Source organism: Culex quinquefasciatus, chromosome 1 (assembly GCF_015732765.1).
Source record: "Culex quinquefasciatus strain JHB chromosome 1, VPISU_Cqui_1.0_pri_paternal, whole genome shotgun sequence".
Taxonomy (NCBI): domain Eukaryota; kingdom Metazoa; phylum Arthropoda; class Insecta; order Diptera; family Culicidae; genus Culex; species Culex quinquefasciatus.
Genome location: NC_051861.1, coordinates 131,580,618 through 131,598,565, shown reverse-complemented (window position 1 = coordinate 131,598,565; position 17,948 = coordinate 131,580,618). Strand labels below are relative to the sequence as shown.

General features: G+C 34.0%; 2 protein-coding genes across 3 annotated transcripts; one reads left to right on the top strand and one right to left on the bottom strand.

The window, feature by feature from the left end:
- Window positions 1-522: 522 nt before the first annotated feature.
- On the top strand, window positions 523-11,229 carry LOC119765299 (leucine-rich repeat extensin-like protein 3). Of its 2 annotated transcripts, XM_038248886.1 has the most exons (7): window positions 523-571; window positions 4,573-4,879; window positions 4,990-5,022; window positions 5,212-5,283; window positions 9,639-9,695; window positions 9,773-9,814; window positions 9,956-11,229. In XM_038248886.1, exons 1-7 carry the CDS (start codon window positions 566-568, stop codon window positions 10,495-10,497), a joined length of 1,059 nt encoding a protein of 352 aa, XP_038104814.1. In that variant the 5' UTR covers window positions 523-565; the 3' UTR covers window positions 10,498-11,229. The 2 variants fall into 2 exon arrangements, with proteins under 2 accessions (XP_038104814.1, XP_038104815.1); XM_038248887.1 differs by lacking the exons at window positions 4,990-5,022; window positions 5,212-5,283.
- A 3,847-nt stretch (window positions 11,230-15,076) lies between these two features.
- LOC6044315 lies at window positions 15,077-16,476 on the bottom strand. Its single transcript, XM_001861812.2, has 2 exons — window positions 15,941-16,476; window positions 15,077-15,877 (listed from the first exon to the last, which is right to left on the bottom strand). Exons 1-2 carry the CDS (start codon window positions 16,355-16,357, stop codon window positions 15,308-15,310), a joined length of 987 nt encoding a protein of 328 aa, XP_001861847.2. The 5' UTR covers window positions 16,358-16,476; the 3' UTR covers window positions 15,077-15,307.
- Between the last annotated feature and the right edge of the window lie 1,472 nt (window positions 16,477-17,948).

The window sequence follows — 17,948 nt, the reverse complement described above, 5'->3', positions numbered from 1 at the left end:
GCCCTGTTTAAAAAACATAAACGAAACCACAGGTACTCAAAGTAACTTTAGTGAACGGTACCGCAACGGAAAAGCTTCATGGAACGCTCATCCCGGCAGGCTTGTTCCCCCACAACCAACTCACACAGCTTGCTGCGATCCCACCCAAACGATGACGATACTAAACTGTTCTTCATGATGATGATGCTACAACACCCAAACCCCAGAGCTCGCTCTCAAAAATGCTCTCACCGTGCTGCTGATGAGCACGCTGAGCAGAGGGTGAGATTGTTTGTCATCGTTGCCGTTGACAACGCACCGGCTTTGAAGATGCGCATGGCCTACTACTACTTCTTACTACCTTTTGACAGCCAACAACAATACGAACGACTCCCCACAACCGACGAACCCACTACCTCCTTGTTATACAATTTTTCGTCGGTCCGGCTCTCGGGCATCTCGACCATCTCGGGGTGGTTCGGGCCGCGGCGTGTGTGTCCGCGGTATAAAATCCGTTGACAGCGTGCGACCGACTATCAGTGTGACGCCAGTAGTTTCGTGAGACGCGCACAGCACACACGCGGCAATGAAGGTTTGTGTCCTGGCTGAAATGGTCCCGAGCGGTCATATTTGGAGATTATTTGTGTGTTTTGGGGAGCAGATCAATTTTTGAATCGAGTGAAGAGGAAAAAATACAACATTTTTTGTGGCACGGCTGTTGGAGTGAGGGGAACAAATTACCAGAAACAATAAAAATAAAAGTGATAAATGGACAATTGGACAGTTAAAAAACACGATAAAAATGGAAGTTAAGTGCACACAATTAACAAACCAAGGAACATTATCGCCACTAAACAAGGAGTCGTAATTGGTGGTGGCACGTGCAAACATTGGAGCGATCGCAGCAACCCAAGGAATTGATTGAGGAAGCGAACGTTAGAAAAAAAAATGGTGGACCAAACATGTGGTGCGCGCCAAATGGACTACTGAGATTGGAGATTTGAAAAACGGAAAAACGAAGTGAACGGCGCGTGCAATTTGGTTTCCTTGGAGAAAGAGACTTCTGCACGTGTTATGCGGAAATGAAGAGAAGGAAAACGAAGAGGACTAATTGGGCAGAGTGGCGTGCTGGAGGCAGAATGGAAAAAATGCGTTCAAAAATTGATATTGTGGGTTTAACAAGTTTTTTTTAGAGAAAAAAGCTAAAAAAAAATAATAATCCCAGCAAAACCATAAGGAAAATGTCAAAACATAGTGAACCTCAAACAGAAAGTGACCCGAAAAATTTTTAAAACAGGATTTTTGAATTTTTAGGATTTTTTATACATTTTTATACATTGAATGATATTCAAATATAATTCTTAGAATATATTTTTTTGAAGGTGTTTTATAACATTTTAACATCAAAAAAGCAAGAAGACACATTTCTTTATATTTTTTTGGAAGACAAACAAAATATGCATTTAAATTGCAAATATTTCTAAAAAAATAGGAAAATCATATTGAAACTTCTTTGAAAAAAGAATAAAATGTATTTTAAAAAAAAGTACAATTTTGCCATTTTAATTGAATGTAATATTTTGATAAAACGGAGTTCAAACATTCTAACTGCCAAAAAATCATTTAACATTTTGACAACACAATTTAAGAAAGCTTTAATCCTTACAGGCATGATTTAGTTTTATTAATTTTTTAAGTTGATAGTTGGAAAATTATTCTTATGACCATACGATAATTATAGACTAGTTAGGCTGGTACAAATATTTTTAAAAGTTTTTGTCCCCCCCCCCCCCCCCCCTTCAAAATTGGCCCGAAAAATCAGGGGGCAAAAAAAATATTTTTACAATAAACTTCAAAATTTCAATGAAAATTCAAGTGCAGCCAGCTGAAATCAAATTAAAATACATTCTTCTGCGTTTAAAATCATTTTTAGCATGTTTGTGTTTATTAAAAAATCTTAAGATTTTTTGAAAATTTTCGATGCAAAATCTTTTTTTTCGATACAATTTTTGTTTTTGTCAGATCTTAGATTTTTTGAAAACTAATGATTGCAAAACAACTGAACTAGTGTAAAATGCCTTTTAAAACACTTTTTTCATTTAAATGTGAAGACTATGGCTTGTTATTTAAATTTTTATATTTTTTTATTTTTTTGCCCCCCCCTTGACCTCGGCCAGGGCCGAGGGACAAAAACTTTTTTAAATATTTGCATCGGCCTTATGGAAATTTTTATTTTTGGGTTATATAAGGCCGATGCAAATATTTAAAACAGTTTTTGTCCCTCGGCCCTGGTCAAGGTCGGTCAAGGGGGGGGGGGGGCATTTTTGGACTTACTTGAAAATATTTCCCAAGTTAAAAATAAATCCTACGCAAAAAAAAAATACACGACAAGTCATGTCCCAAAATTTAACATGCTAAATAATGTAAGTTTAAATGCAAGTTATATGGAATTTTACATCGAATCATGTGGAAAATTTTAATTTTTTTTATTTCATGTAACATTACAAAAAGGCAAAAAATGTGGAAAAAACCTATTTTTAAGTCTGATTGTCCGAAGTTTCGACTAACCTTTGTCTTTGGATAATCCAGTCTTGACTTTAATATTAAATATAGGGGAATGTTGACAAATTGTGTCACAAAAATGTTTAATTTTACCTTTAAAAATTTGTAAATGTGTTCCACATAAATTGAGGAAACATTACATCTAAAAAGAAAATTTTTCATCTCTGGAAAAAAGAACATTTTCATTCAAAAAAATACCTTTTTTAAAAATAAAATTATGGAAATTTGCATTTTACATTGGCTTTTCTTTTTTTTTTTTTTTTTTTGATAAATGATAAATGACAAACTAGAGATTAAATTCTTCCAACCAAACTTTCAATCTTCCAAAATTCAAGTGAAGTGATAAAAACGGATATTAAAGATACAGTCCAGACTCGATGATCCGAAATTTCGATTATCCGAAGATTTGTACGGATAATCAAATCACTAACAAAAAAAAAAAACTTTCGTTTTTTTTCTTTTTCTTGTTTTTAACATCAAATTCGAGTTCTTTCGTTTTTTTTCTTTTTCTTGTTTTTAACATCAAATTCGAGTTCTGCGACCCCATTTCAGTTAAATTTGAATAGTTGATTGCCTATTAAATAAAAAAAGCATTTTTTTTTTTCATTATTTCGGTCCCCGCCATCTGAGATCCAAAAATTCTAAATCACTTGCGTAGTTTAGGGGTCATATTTAAGCTCGACAAATCAAAAATAAGATAACAAAAAACAAAATTATTATTCTTTTGATTCGACTATCCGAAGTATCGATTATCCGAAGTGTAATTTTTCCGAGGCCTTCGGATAATTGAGTCTGGACTGTATTCATAAAAAAATATCTAATTTCAAAATAAAAACAAGACCAATTCGAATATTCGAATCCTGACTGCATACAACTGCAATACAATCCGACTCGATTATCCGAAGATTCAATTATCCGAAGTGATTTTTTTCTGAGGATAATCGAGTCTAGACTATAGTGAAAATGAACAATTTTGAGGGAAATGAGAGAGAATCCTGAAACCACCGATATAAGACAATTATCAGTGAATAAAAAAATAAGTATCGATTATCCAAAATTTGTTTATCCAAAGTTTGATTATCCGAAGGGACTGCTTACAAACTTTGGATAGTCGAACCACGAAAATAAAACGTTCGTTTTTTAAGCTCAACGCCGAGTTCAGCGATACTAAAATAATCGAATAATTTCAATATTCCGCCATTTCATATTTCCTTATCTTTTTTAGAGATTTGTTGGTTTATATTTTGCTCAGTGACCGAAAAAAAGATATCGAAAATAGTATTTTTTGTGATTCAACTATCTGAAGTGTTTTATTTTTTGCTTGGACTTCGGATAATCAAGTCTAAATAAGTGAAAATCTCATATCAAACAAACCAATTTAACCTTTGACAAATTTCAAAATATCACCTGATTACTCAACGTCCCGATAGCACCACTTAAAAGGGCGTATCTCGATCGAAAACCCATATTTTACCAACTGATTAGCATCAGTTGGCTCTTCATCACGCCAACTACGATTACATAAAAAAATAACCCCAAAAACATATCTCTCGACGCAGCATGCAAATTTTCGACCCGGCGCAAATGTCACCGAACGAACAAAGCAAAAACAAAAAAACGAGCAAAACCAATGCAGATCATCATGTCAGCGCCTACTGCCGCTGCTGCGCTGACCCACCAATCTACATAACCGAAAATTGCCACTTTGCACGTTACGCATCCACACCATCATCATCATCATCTCAGTTGGCCATGCGCGGGGGCATTTATCGCAGCAGCATGCTTCCATTTCTCTACTTATGATCAAGGTTGGCGCACGATTGCGATTGCGGCGAGAATAATTGAAAAATAAGTTCGATTCGATTCGGTTGGAGGTTATGTAAACTCGAGAGACCAATTGGTTGGTCCGAAGGTTGACCCCGATCCAAAATTGATCTGCTCCCCAGTGTAATTGTATTTTTTCTGAGTGACTTCCTGGTTGGTTATCGATTGTTAACACGACGCGTCATTGCACTCTCTCTCTCTTTGCAGACATTTGTAGTTCTCCTCGCCCTCGTGGCGTGCTCCCAGGCCACACTCGATTCGCTGTTCGGCGGCAAGGGCAAGGGCGGAGGAGGCGGCGGCCTCGGCGGACTTGGCGAGCTCTTTGATCTTGAGGGTCTGCTGGGAGGTTTGTTTGGAGGTGGTGGTGGTGGTGGCGGTGGAAGGGGACCGCCACCACGCCCGGTTTACGGACCACCTCCGCCACGACCAAACTATGGCCCGCCGCCAAGGCCCCAGTACGGTCCTCCTCCGCCACGCCCAGTTTACGGACCACCGGCACACGCACCACCTCCAGGTTAGTGTCCCACTCGAAGAAAAAAAAAAACATTTGTAATGTGCATGCGACAAACATTTGTCCTAACCTCATCAGCCTAACTAACGATAACCCCCCCTATTAATTTACAGTCCATAGAAAATCTCCACCCGAAAAGATGCCAGGTAACTGACCCCGTCGCACCACCAAAACAAAGGAAAAGAAACAATCGTAGTAGACGCGCGCGCGGAGCGCTACAAATGTTTGTCTCTTTTCTGTGCATTTTGATAACAAACCATGTATTAATCACTAATCCAACACTGTCCTCCATTCTCTAACCATTCTAATCGACCGTAACACAAACTCACGCGTAGAAGTGTACACACTGACCGTGAAGAAGGTTCAGCGCTCGTCAAGACCGCGGCCTAAATCCCGCCCGAGCCCAGGTAGGTCACCGTTTTATTAACACACCTTTAACTCGTCTAATCCGATAACGATGCACTCTGACTCGATTATCCAAGGAGTCAGTAATACCTTATTCGATTTTCCAGAGATCAAATATCCAAATATTTGTTTATCCTTAGTCTAAATTATCCTTAAATCGATTATCCGAAGTTTGATTATCAAAATTTTAAGAATTCTTAGTTCGATTATCCAAAGCTTCCTTTATCCTATGTTTAAATCATACCTAAATCGATTATCTGAACCTTTATTATCAAGGTTTCAACAATTCTTCGTCCTATCTAATCTAATCTAATCGAACACAAACGCAGCCAGTCCGAAGAAAGCATCCTGGAAGAACTTGTGGTTAGATTACGCCCCAAGTTACCCCGAAAATGTATTGCAAAAATTAAAGCGGCCAGGCCTACTGCGCTGCATTAACCGCAGAGACAGATTCTGTGAACGGACCACATTTCACAGAATCAACAGGGGAGGAAGGATGCGTGGACATACCGTACCAAACGCTCCGAATAAGTTTGGTGTGGTATGTTAGTGTAAATTGGCAATTATTTATATTTTTAGGGGGGAAGTGGAAATGGGAAAATTGGGGTTGGGGAAATTGGGATTGGGGAATGGGAAAGTGAGAAAGGGGTAGGAGGGTTATTGAATTTATAATATTATATTATAATAAAGGGGAATATAGTCAAATAGCAAATAATGATGGAAAGCTCTCACCAAGGAACAGCAAATCTTCAAAAGACACAGCCAGGTGGGTGGGGTCCCGATCGTCAGATCCCAAATTCTTGATGAAAAAAACAGGCCGATCGAATGAAGTGGAAGTGTTCCTTAACTCCGAATATCTCCACTCCAACAACTGCTGCAGCTAGGGGGGCCCGGACCGCAGACCTCATCTGGCTAAAACTGCCATTTCATCCGACGACGACACTTGAGGAATTGAGCTGGTCCAGATAATCGCGAAAGCTTCGCTTCCAAAACTTCCACTGGTCATCATCAGAAATTTTGCGTTGATCTTCATAATATTGAAATACTTTTTTCACAAAAAAACAAAAATGGGTGAAAAAACGACAGCTAAAAATTTTCGCTTCCGACTTCGCGCACGGTTGCTGCGATCCCCACGTTTCAACAATTCTTCGTCCTATCACCCAAATCTTCATTTATCCTAAGTTTAAATCATCCTTTAATCGAATATCCAAAGTTTTATTATCAAAGGTTCAATACAGTCCACACTCGATAATCCAAAGTTCGATTATCCGACGGTTTGTATTTGACATCGGATAATCCAATCACGAACCAAAAAAATATCAATTTTTTCAATTTTCTTGTTTTTACCATCAAATAAGAGTTCTACGACCTCATTTTAGTCAAAACTGAACAAAAGTGATTGCCTGTAATTGAATAGTTAATACTTTTTTCAATAGTTCTTCATCGCCATATTGGCCGCCATCTTGGAATCGAAAAATCTGAATAAATTTAGCGTAGTTTAGTAGTCATTCTTAAGCTCGACAATCAAAAATAAGACAACAACAAAAAAAATCATGATTCAATTATTTGAAGTGATTTTTTCCGAGGCTTTCGGATAACCAAGTCTGGACTGTAGTTCTTAGTTCGATTATCCAGAGTTTAAATTATCCTTTGTTCGGTTGTTCAAAGGTTCATTTATTTTAAGTTCAACCATCCGAATTTGATTACCTAAAAAAGTTCAAATTATCCTTAGATCGTTTATATGAAGTTCGATTATCAAAAATATCAACCATCCTTAATTTGATTATCCGATGTTTAAAAGTTCCAATTATCCTGAGTTCGAATGAAAAAAATTCCATCATCCAAAGATCAAACATCTAAAATCGTGTTTACGTGGTTTATGAATCGCCCCTTCAATCGATTGACCGAAGTTGCAATTATTTTTAATTCGATTATCCGAATTTTAATTATCTAAATTTTGAAACTTTTTGGCGGTTATTATCCCTAGATTCAATTATCCTTTGTTCGATTATCCAATTTTTCAATTATCTCTAGTTCGGTTATCAAAATTCAATCAATCAAAAATCGTTATCCAAAGTTTGAAAATAATAAAAATAAAACAGATCGATCTTCCTAAGTTTCAATATTATTCTTAGTTCGTTTATCCAAATTTGGATTATCTCAAGTTTAAGCTATCTTTAGATCGATTTTTAAAAATTTGATTATAAAAAAATATCAATGATCCTTAATTCGATCATCCAAAGTTTCAATTGTCTTTAGTACAAGTAATCGAATTTTGATTTGTTTATTATTATCCGAAATTTTAATTATCCTTTTTATCCAAAGTTTGACAATCAAAAGTGTTTGTTACTCTTAGTTCGACTATCTGAAATTTTAATTGTCATTATTTCGAAGATAATATTTTTTACTACCTTAAGTTTCAATTATCCTTGGCTTGATCATCCGAAGATCATCTGCCAAAAGTTTCAATTTTATCCTTAGTTTGATTATCCGAAGTTTGACGATCCAAAGCTTTGGTTATCCTTAGTTCGATTATTCAAAGTTTATGTTATCATTACTTAACGTAATTTTTGACAGTTCGATTATCAAAATTTTGATTATCTAAAGTTAAAATTATCATTAGAGCATTTCAGGTATCCTTAAAACAGTTATCTGTAGTTCAAATTATGCATGCGATTATCCAATGTTATTGAAATTGATAAATTTAAGCATTCATCTTTTTTTGTCATATAGACCAGACTCGATTATCCGAAGTTACGGCTATCAGAAGTTTCAAATATCCGTATTTTGGTAATAAGAATTTGTATTATCTTATGTTTCAATTATCCTAGGCTAGATTATCTGTAGTTCAATTATCAAATGTTTCAATTATCCTTAGTTTGATTTTGTGAAGTTTGACGATCCATTTTTTTTTGTTATCCATAGTTCTGTTTCAATTACAGTCCAGACTCGATTATCTAATGTTTCGATTATCCGAAGTTCGATTATCCGAAGGTTTGTATGGGACTTCGGATAATCGAATAACGAACAAATAAAAAAAAAATCGTTTTTCTATTTTCTTGCTTTTAAACATCAAATTCGAGTTCTGTAAAATTTAAAATGCCTGTAAAATTTAAATATTTCATCATCGAAATTTTGGCCACCATCTTGGATTTAAAAATTCTAAATCCCTTTAGAGTAGTTTAAGGGTCAAACTAAAGTTCAACAATCAAAAATAAGACAACGAAAAACAAAAAAATATCCGATGTTTCGACTATCCGAAGTGGAATTTCGCCAAGGCTTTCGGATAATCGAGTCTGGACTGTATGCTTAGTTCAATAATACGAATTTTGATTATCATAAGTTATCCTTAGGAGGATTATCCAAAGATTAAAATTTTTAATTGTCAATTCTTGAAATTATCATTAGATCATTTCAGTGTGCCTTGTAAGGATTATCTCTAGTTTCAATTATCCTTACGATTATCCCAAGTTACCGGCGTTATAAAATTGTAGCATTCAGTGATTTAAAAAAAAAGATTTTGATAATACATTTTTAGACTCGATTATCCGAAGCTTCGATCATCCAAAGTTTCGATTATCCGAATTTCGATTATCTTAAGATTTGTTTTAAGGAATTTCGGATAATGTTATCACAAACATAAAATAATTTTTATTTTTTCTCAATATTAACTTCAGTTCAGCTACCCCACCACCATTTTGGCCGCCATCTTGGATTTGAAGTTTTGAAATCGTGTTAGGATATTTTTGTATTTATATCTGAACTCAACAATCCAAAACAAAACAAATAAACTTTTCGAATCGAAAATTCGATTATCCGTAAATTCAATTATCCGAGGATTCGATTATCTGAAATGATTTATTTTTCGGCAATAATAATTGAGGATAATTTAAAGTATCCTACATGAGAGTTTCATCAAGAACTATGAATGATCGATTCTGAACATCGTCATAAAACCAACCAATCAATGAAATTTTGAAAAATATATTTTTTAAGCTAAAAAAAACTATATCTTTTGTCAAGCGTAATCATGAATCAAACTCCAATCAAATTCGGCAAAAAAAAAAATTGCAAACCACCCGTTTAACGCAAAGAATTTAAAATTCAAAACAAGTAGCGTGCGCAATAAATGTTTCAACAACAAAGAAGCTTCGATGGATGATAAACGTCATAAAACAAAGTAGCCTCTGACTATAGATGAAGATGTTTTTACGTTCGATAGCAATCGCAGTAGGCGATTTTAGTTGGCTTTTGCATTTTTCTTCAGATTCAGTTGGAAGATAACTTTGACTCCAATAAAAAATCTTTTTTGTTATTTTTACAAAAAAAAAACTAAGCAAATTTTGTTTTCCACCAGCCTACGGACCTCCACCACGTCCAGTTTATGGCCCACCTGCCCCAGCTCCGGCTCCAGGTAATTTCAATAAACAGCTGTTACATACCTACAAATGAATTAATCAACAATTTTTCAAATTTCTCTCATCGAATTAGTCTATGGACCTCCTTCACGACCAGCTCCTCCACCATCGCCATGTAAGTTTCCCAGCTGTCACTTTTGACAGACTCCAAACTGTCGTTTTTGACAATTCAAAGCTGTCACTTTTGCACTCTTAATGCAGAGTGAGATTTTTTTTGGGTAATGTGACTAACTTTTATCTATCTTCTCTCCTACAGCTTACGGACCTCCTGCCTACAACCCACCTCCGCCAATCCACCACGCCCCGGCGCCTTCTCCATCGTACGGACCTCCAGCCCAGGCCTACAACCCACCTGCTCCGGTCTTCCAGCAAGCGCCAGTGTTCCAACCCGCTCCACCCCGACCAGTCTATCAAGCTCCCCAGGTCATTCCGACCTACCCACCACCACCACCACCACCTCAACACCATCACCAACCCCAACCCCACCAGGTGTACGGACCACCCCAGCAGCAGGCTCCGGTGTTCCACGCCCCAGCTCCCGCACCCGCTCCCTTCCCCGCCCAGGAATACGGACCACCCCAGCACCACCAACATCACGACGTCATCCAGGTGGTGAACCCACCGACGCCCGAGTACCTCCCGCCCCAGATCCAGCAGCTCCCCCTGCAGGACACCAACGTCAACTTCCACGGGGTCAGCTCGAGTGCGGTCGCGTCCGGAAGCATCGGCGGCGGTCACGGCGGCGGCGGTGACGGCGGTTACCACTACGACATCGGACACGGTTCCGGCCATTTCTAAACTGAACTGAACTGAACTCCTTTTCAACCCAATCCGAACCCAACTGTCACCCTCCTTTTTCCACCGAGAGAACAATAACACGTATCCATGGTAACGCACACTCTCTCAAACTCACGCGAAGGGAGGGAGAGAGTGCTCACCCCTCACACACACTAAGCTAGGATTGTGCAATACCAAAAAAACAAAGCCCATTTTCTTTTTTCTCTTTACAATCTTAAAAAAAAAACAACTTCCCATCGAATTGTTGTTTTGACAATGATTTCCGTTAGGTTTTAGGTTGAGAAAACAAAAAACAGTACGCGGAAGGTGTCGAATCTCTTGCTAGTCACACACGACGGATTCTTACCAACATTTTACCCTGCCTGCTCGAAAAAAAAACCGTTTTCAATTTTCTCCGGCGAGGCCAGTGACTACCCAGAGGAAAATCTTAGTTCAAAACAATGTTAAGTATAAGCTTTAAAACACACAATTACACATCAAACAAACAAAACTCGTAAACAAACGCCGCCGAACGGCGAATCGTGGCCAGATTCTTAAAAAGTAAACAAAAAAAAAAACCTGTATTTTTATTGCTCAAATCACGAAACGAAAACACAACAACAAAACAACACTGCTATTAGTTAATTTATGTACTTGTAAATTAATGTTAGGAACACGTTTTATAATAGCAGGTCACGCATAAACAGAGCGAATGAAAGAAAGAAACAAAAAAAATGATGGTGCAGTAGAGAACAATAGAAATGCTCACCACATGCATAGCCTCTGAATGCCATATTTAAGGAAGAATTGATTAATAGAGGATAAAATATGAGAAAATTTTGCTAGTGTATGAATGTTGGAGGCGCAGAAACAATTGTAAAAAAAAAAGTTAATATAAATGTTTCGAATAAATGTGTTTTTTATTCCGTATAAGGTAATGTTTTTTTTTTCCTTTAACAGATACTTGTTATTTTTAAAAATATTTATCTGTCACATTTTTATACGTAGCTCTTCTTCCCTTCTTTTTTCATTTATCTATCTTATCTTATTTAATATGATCTACTATTTAAGTACGATTATCCGAAGTTCGATTATCCAAACTTTGATTATCTAAAGTTCAAATTACCCTTGTATTGATTAGTCAAACTTCGGGACTATAAAAATTTTCCGTTTTCTTTAATTCGATTATCCAAAGCATTAATCGATAACACGAAGTTTCAGTTATCTATAGTTTGATTATCTTTAGTTTCTGTTATCCATAGTTCGATTATCCGAAATGTCAGTTATCCATAGTTTGATCATTCAGTTTTTTCAGTTATCCATAGTTTGATCATCCGGTGTTTCATTTTCTATCCATTATCCAACATTTCAGATATCGATGGTTAGATTATCCATAATTTCAGTTATTCATAGTTCGATTATCCGAATTCCGAACGAGTTTTATTAAGGTTTTTTGATCTTTTAAAAGCAAATTTGGTGAAGTGCTTTAGAAGTTATGCCAAAGCCAAAAAGAGATTTCTCATTTTTTTAAACCATTTGGTACTTCATTCAAATTAAATTTTTTTTAAATTCTTAACATCATAACATTCTAAAAATACTTAAAATTCTTACAAATCTTAAAATTCTTAACATTCTTAAAATTCTAAAATTCAAAAAAATTAAAAATTCAAAAATTTAGAAAATCCTAAAATTCTAAAATTTTAAAATTCTAAAATTCTAAGTTTTAAAATTTTAAAATTCTAAAATTCTAAAATTCTAAAATTCTAAAATTCTAAAGTTCTAAAATTCTAAAGTTCTAAAATTCTAAAATTCTAAAATTCTAAAATTCTAAAATTCTAAAATTCTAAAATTCTAAAATTCTAAAATTCTAAAATTCTAAAATTCTAAAATTCTAAAATTCTAAAATTCTAAAATTCTAAAATTCTAAAATTCTAAAATTCTAAAATTCTAAAGTTCTAAAATTCTAAAATTCTAAAATTCTAAAATTCTAAAATTCTAAAATTCTAAAATTCTAAAATTCTAAAATTCTAAAATTTAAAATTCTAAAATTCTAAAATTTAAAATTAAAATTCTAAAATTCTAAAATTCTAAAATTCTAAAATTCTAAAATTCTAAAATTCTAAAATTAAAATTCTAAAATTCTAAAATTCTTCTAAAATTCTAAAATTCTAAAATTCTAAAATTCTAAAATTCTAAAATTCTAAAATTCTAAAATTCTAAAATTCTAAAATTCTAAAATTCTGAAATTCTAAAATTCTAAAATTCTAAAATTCTAAAATTCTAAAATTCTAAAATTCTAAATTCTTAAAATTCTTAAAATTCTAAAATTCCTAAATTCCTAAATTCTAAAATTCTTAAAATTCTTAAAATGCTCAAAAATTTTACTATTCTTAAAAAAATATTTTTTTAAAATTCTTAAAATTCCTCAAATTCTTAAAATTTATCAAAATCTTAAAGTTTTTAAAATTCTTGATATTCTCAAAATTCCTAAAATTCTTAAAATCCTTAAAATTTATTAAATTCTTAAAATTCTTACAATTCTTGAAATTCTTCAAATTTATAAAATTCTGATATTTAAAAAAAATTCAAACTCATCAAATTCTAAAAAAAATTAAACAAGAATTTTTATTTTTAAAAGAATTTAAGAGTTTCAATAATTTTAATAATTTTAATAATTTTAAGAATTTTAAGAATTTCAAAAATTTTCAGAATTTTCAGAATTTTAAAAATTTTCAGAATTTTCAGAATTTTAAGAATTTTAAAAATTTTAAGAATTTTAAGAATTTTAAGAATTTTAAGAATTTTAAGAATTTTAAGAATTTTAAGAATTTTAAGAATTTTAAGACTTTTAAGAATTTTTAGAATTTTTAGAATTTTAAGAATTTTAAGAATTTTAAGAATTTTAAGAATTTTAAGAATTTTAAGAATTTTAAGAATTTTAAGAATTTTAAGAATTTTAAGAATTTTAAGAATTTTAAAATTTAAAGAATTTTAAGAATTTTAAGAGTTTTAAGAATTTTAAGAATTTCAAGAATTTTAAGAATTTTAAAATTTTAAGAATTTTAAGAATTTTAAGAATTTTAAGAATTTTAAGAATTTTAAGAATTTTAAGAATTTTAAGAATTTTAAGAATTTTTTTTAAGAATTTTAAGAATTTTAAGAATTTTAAGAATTTTAAGAATTTTAAGAATTTGAAGAATTTTAAGAATTTTAAGAATTTTAATAATTTTAAGAATTTTAAGAATTTTAAGAATTTTAAGAATTTTAAGAATTTTAAGAATTTTAAGAATTTTAAGAATTTTAAGAATTTTAAGAATTTTAAGAATTTTAAGAATTTTAAGAATTTTAAGAATTTTAAGAATTTTAAGAATTTTAAGAATTTTAAGAATTTTAAGAATTTTAAGAATTTTAATAATTTTAAGAATTTTAAGAATTTTAAGAATTTTAAGAATTTTAAGAATTTTAAGAATTTTAAGAATTTTAAGAATTTTAAGAGTTTTAAGAATTTTAAGAATTTTAAAAAATTTAAGAATTTGAAAAATTTTAAGAATTTTAAGAATTTTAAGAATTTTAAGAATTTTAAAAATTTTAAGAATTTTAAGAATTCTAAGAATTTTAAAAATTTTAAGAATTTTAAAAAATTTAAAATTTTTAAGAATTTTAAGAATTTTAAGAATTTTAAGAATTTTAAGAATTTTAAGAATTTTAAGAATTTTAAGAATTTTAAGAATTTTAAGAATTTTAAGAATTTTAAGAATTTTAAGAATTTTAAGAATGTTAAGAATTTTAAGAATTTGAAGAATTTGAAGAATTTGAAGAATTTGAAGAATTTGAAGAATTTTAAGAATTTTAAGAATTTTAAGAATTTTAAGAATTTTAAGAATTTTAAGAATTTTAAGAATTTTAAGAATTTTAAGAATTTTAAGAATTTTAAGAATTTTAAGAATTTTAAGAATTTTAAGAATTTTAAGAGTTTTAAGAATTTTAAGAATTTCAAGAATTTTAAGAATTTTAAGAATTTTAAGAATTTTAAGAATTTTAAGAATTTTAAGAATTTTAAGAATTTTAAGAATTTTAAGAATTTTAAGAATTTTAAGAATTTTAAGAATTTTAAGAATTTTAAGAATTTTAAGAATTTTAAGAATTTTAAGAATTTTAAGAGTTTTAAGAATTTTAAGAATTTCAAGAATTTTAAGAATTTTAAGAATTTTAAGAATTTTAAGAATTTTAAGAATTTTAAGAATTTTAAGAATTTTAAGAATTTTAAGAATTTTAAGAATTTTAAGAATTTTAAGAATTTTAAGAATTTTAGGAATTTTAAGAATTTTAAGAATTTTAAAAATTGAACAAAATTTAAGATTTTTTAGAAATTTATGAATTTTAGATTTTTAAGAATTTTAAGAATTTGAAGAAATTAAAATTTTTATTTTTGCAAGATTTAATTTTTGTTAATTTTAAGAATTTGAAGAATTTAAAAAAAATAAAAAATAAATTACCTTTAGAATTCGGTCCCTCGTAGGAAGATTTGTCTCGATTTCTATGGATTTTCCTTCGTAATGCCGTGAGATTATCACACACTTATTGAAAAGGCCATTCAAACTTTTTTTTTGCTCTCTACAATTGGAACATTTTGAGAAATATATATAATTTTCCTCGCTTTCTTCGACACTAGCTTATCATTTACACACTACTTAAGCCACGTTGCTAAGCCGCATGGCACGCCACTACTAATATCACATATTTTCTTCCTTTCACGAGAGTGGAAACAAAAACGGGAAGCCAAAACAAGCAAAAAATGCACAAAACTATTGGAACACACACACACTTTCCTCTATTCCTCCTCGCCGAGGTCATCCTTCACCAGTGGAATCATGTCCAGCTCGAGCAACTCAACGACCAGCATAAAATCTTCGTTGTCCGCCAGCCGGTCAAAGTGGTCCGCCCGGCCACTCATCCGTTTGACCACTTCGAGGGCGAGCGCCAGATGGCGCAGGTAGCTCCGCTTGTGCTCCTCCCGGAAGATGAAAAACTCGCCGAAACAGCGGTGCTGCTCCTCGATGTGTGGCCGCGTGTCCTGGCTGTAGCGCAGGATGGCCACGTTCTGGTAGCAGGAGAGCAGCTTGAGGACCAGGAAGATTCGCTGGATGTCGAGCGACTTTTGCTGCAGGTGGTCGCTTTTGAGCGATTCCAGGAGGTCGAGCACTTCCGACAGGCCGTACAGACGGTACATCCGGGTGGGCTGGTCGGGCCGGGTGTAGTGCCGGACGCCGGCGAAGATCATCGCGATTGAGACGTAGCTGAAGAGCTTCTGGTTGAGGACGGCCAACTTTTTTATGACGTGGACCAGGTTCATCCCCTTGAGGGGGATGTCCTCGAAGAGGCTCTTGGCAATGGTGTGAATCTGTAACGGGGAAGAGAAATTGTTAAGATTCTGTCTCGATTCGGGATTCCACAATCCACCCACCATCAACGGGTCAAACTGGTACTCCTCCGTGTCCAGGTTCGCAACCGACCGGATGACTTTGTTGATCTCGAAGCTCAACCCAACCGGCAGATCCCGGAGCAAACAAAGCCCGCACGAAAACTGCAACAGCCAGATGTACCGCTCCAGCGTCCCAAAATCATCCACCCGGGCCAGCACCTCCTCAATCACCTCCCGCAGTACCTCGCCCCGCTCCACCAAATCATCCCCCCGGAATCGCTCAAGCAGTGGTTCCAAAACCACCCCCAACTCCCCATCGAACCCACCCCCCGCCGAACAAATCCGCACGAAATCCCCGTCGTCGATGCGCTCCGGCTCGAGGCTAATCTTCCGCTGGCCACCGTCGACGGCGACGTGGTCCTCGGCGATCCCGTCCATCCGGTCGATTTGCTCTTCCATTTGCGAAACAAACTTCAACGTGACGGAACGCACGAAAAACCCGGAGAAAATCTGCGTAAATCAAAGCAGGCTACGCGACGACGACGACGACGACGCGACGAGTTTGACAGTGAAAGTTTTGCTTTTGTTTGAAAACAACTTTTCCGTTTTTTTTTTTGTTTGCTTGCGAGGTTAGGTGTCGAGTTGGTCGCCGAAAACGTGGGTTCGTTCAAGCGGTTCAACCCCATGTGAAATTGACACAATTTAAAAATGTGAAATGTCGATAGTCGACATAGACATGATCAAAATGGAAATAATCAAGAACAAGATTGAAAAATTAAATCAGTTAGTCGCTACGAGAAAAAACTAACAGTCATTCTAAATCTAGGATTTATATTTAATACTAATAAATAGGCTAATGTTAGGACCCAATCAAAAGCAAAAATATGTGTTGATCGGTTTTTGAGTTCCAGCCGAATCGGAGCCAAATGGGAAAAGCTCAGTGTGTTCTTATATTTTTCCATTTTTCAAAATTTATATTTATTCAAATTTTCATTCCATGTACATTCATTCAGCTAATAATAATATTGAGTGTCCAATCACAATCGGTGACTTTTCACTCCAATTTTAAATACTAGCAACTATCAGTTAATCATAAAATATTGTAGCTTTTGCTATTCAGTGATTTCAAATGTAGGAGGTCCTACATTTACAATTGTGTTTTTACCCTAAATAGCTGGTAATTCTTGTCAACTTTTGAATTTCAGCCAAATTGGCATTTTTGGAATTGTTTTGAATTTCGGGCATCGTCCTCAAGCAAGTCTTGCAGTACGACTGTTGTAATTTTTCTTGTCAATTTCTAAACCCCAGCCAAATCGACATTTTTTTCAATTTTTTAATCGTCCCAATTTTTTTTATTTGCTTGAATTCCGTCCTCAATTCTTGGTCTTTCTTATGAATTAGATCTTTGCCCTCAATTAACCTCCAATTGTAGGGAATATTTTGCCCACTTTTAAATTTAGGCCAAAACGGCATTTGTGGCATTTTTTAAATTTTGTGCGTCGTCCTCAAGCAAGCTCAATGGAGTTTTGACATAGGACTATGTCTCTACTTACTATATTGGGGGGCCAGTTCAGAAATTCGATCCAAAGCGTCACTTTTAAGCGTTAAAAAAGGGGACATTATGAACGCTTATATCTTTTTTCCCTGTGAATCAATCCAGATGGTTGGACCACCAATCGAAAGAGGAAGACTTCAGCTATTGTTTAACTACCTAGATAGTCTGACTAAACATATTTAAAGCACTTAAAACATGCAATCAAAATGAGTAATTTTTTAGTACAAATCGGACAGATGACCAATCAGAGCGAGCGTATGCATTCGAGACCGCGCCCCTTTTTTGCCGTTCTCCGGCTGTGCCGAGCGAAGCGGACGGCGTGGAAGTCGCTATGATGCGGCGGTTCTCATGAAAAATGGCCAATGGTGAAAAAAAAGCTGGAGTGGCCGGTGCCCTCGAAGAAGGTTCCCTCGGGGCCTGGGGGGACATTTACAGAAACATACGAGTTGTGGCAATATGGGTATCAAAATTCATGGTTTTTTATACTGAACATAA

What these genes read in the sequence shown, in the direction of transcription:
- LOC6044315 (XM_001861812.2), bottom strand. Translation starts at nt 16,357, where the DNA reads ATGGAAGAGCAAATCGACCGGATGGACGGGATCGCCGAGGACCACGTC. An exon ending in ACCAGTTTGACCCGTTGATG is followed by an intron (nt 15,878 to 15,940) that starts GTGGGTGGATTG and finishes TCCCCGTTACAG; the next exon opens with ATTCACACCATTGCCAAGAG.
- LOC119765299 (XM_038248886.1), top strand. An exon ending in GGCACACGCACCACCTCCAG is followed by an intron (nt 4,880 to 4,989) that starts GTTAGTGTCCCA and finishes ATTAATTTACAG; the next exon opens with TCCATAGAAAATCTCCACCC. An exon ending in TCCACCCGAAAAGATGCCAG is followed by an intron (nt 5,023 to 5,211) that starts GTAACTGACCCC and finishes ACTCACGCGTAG; the next exon opens with AAGTGTACACACTGACCGTG.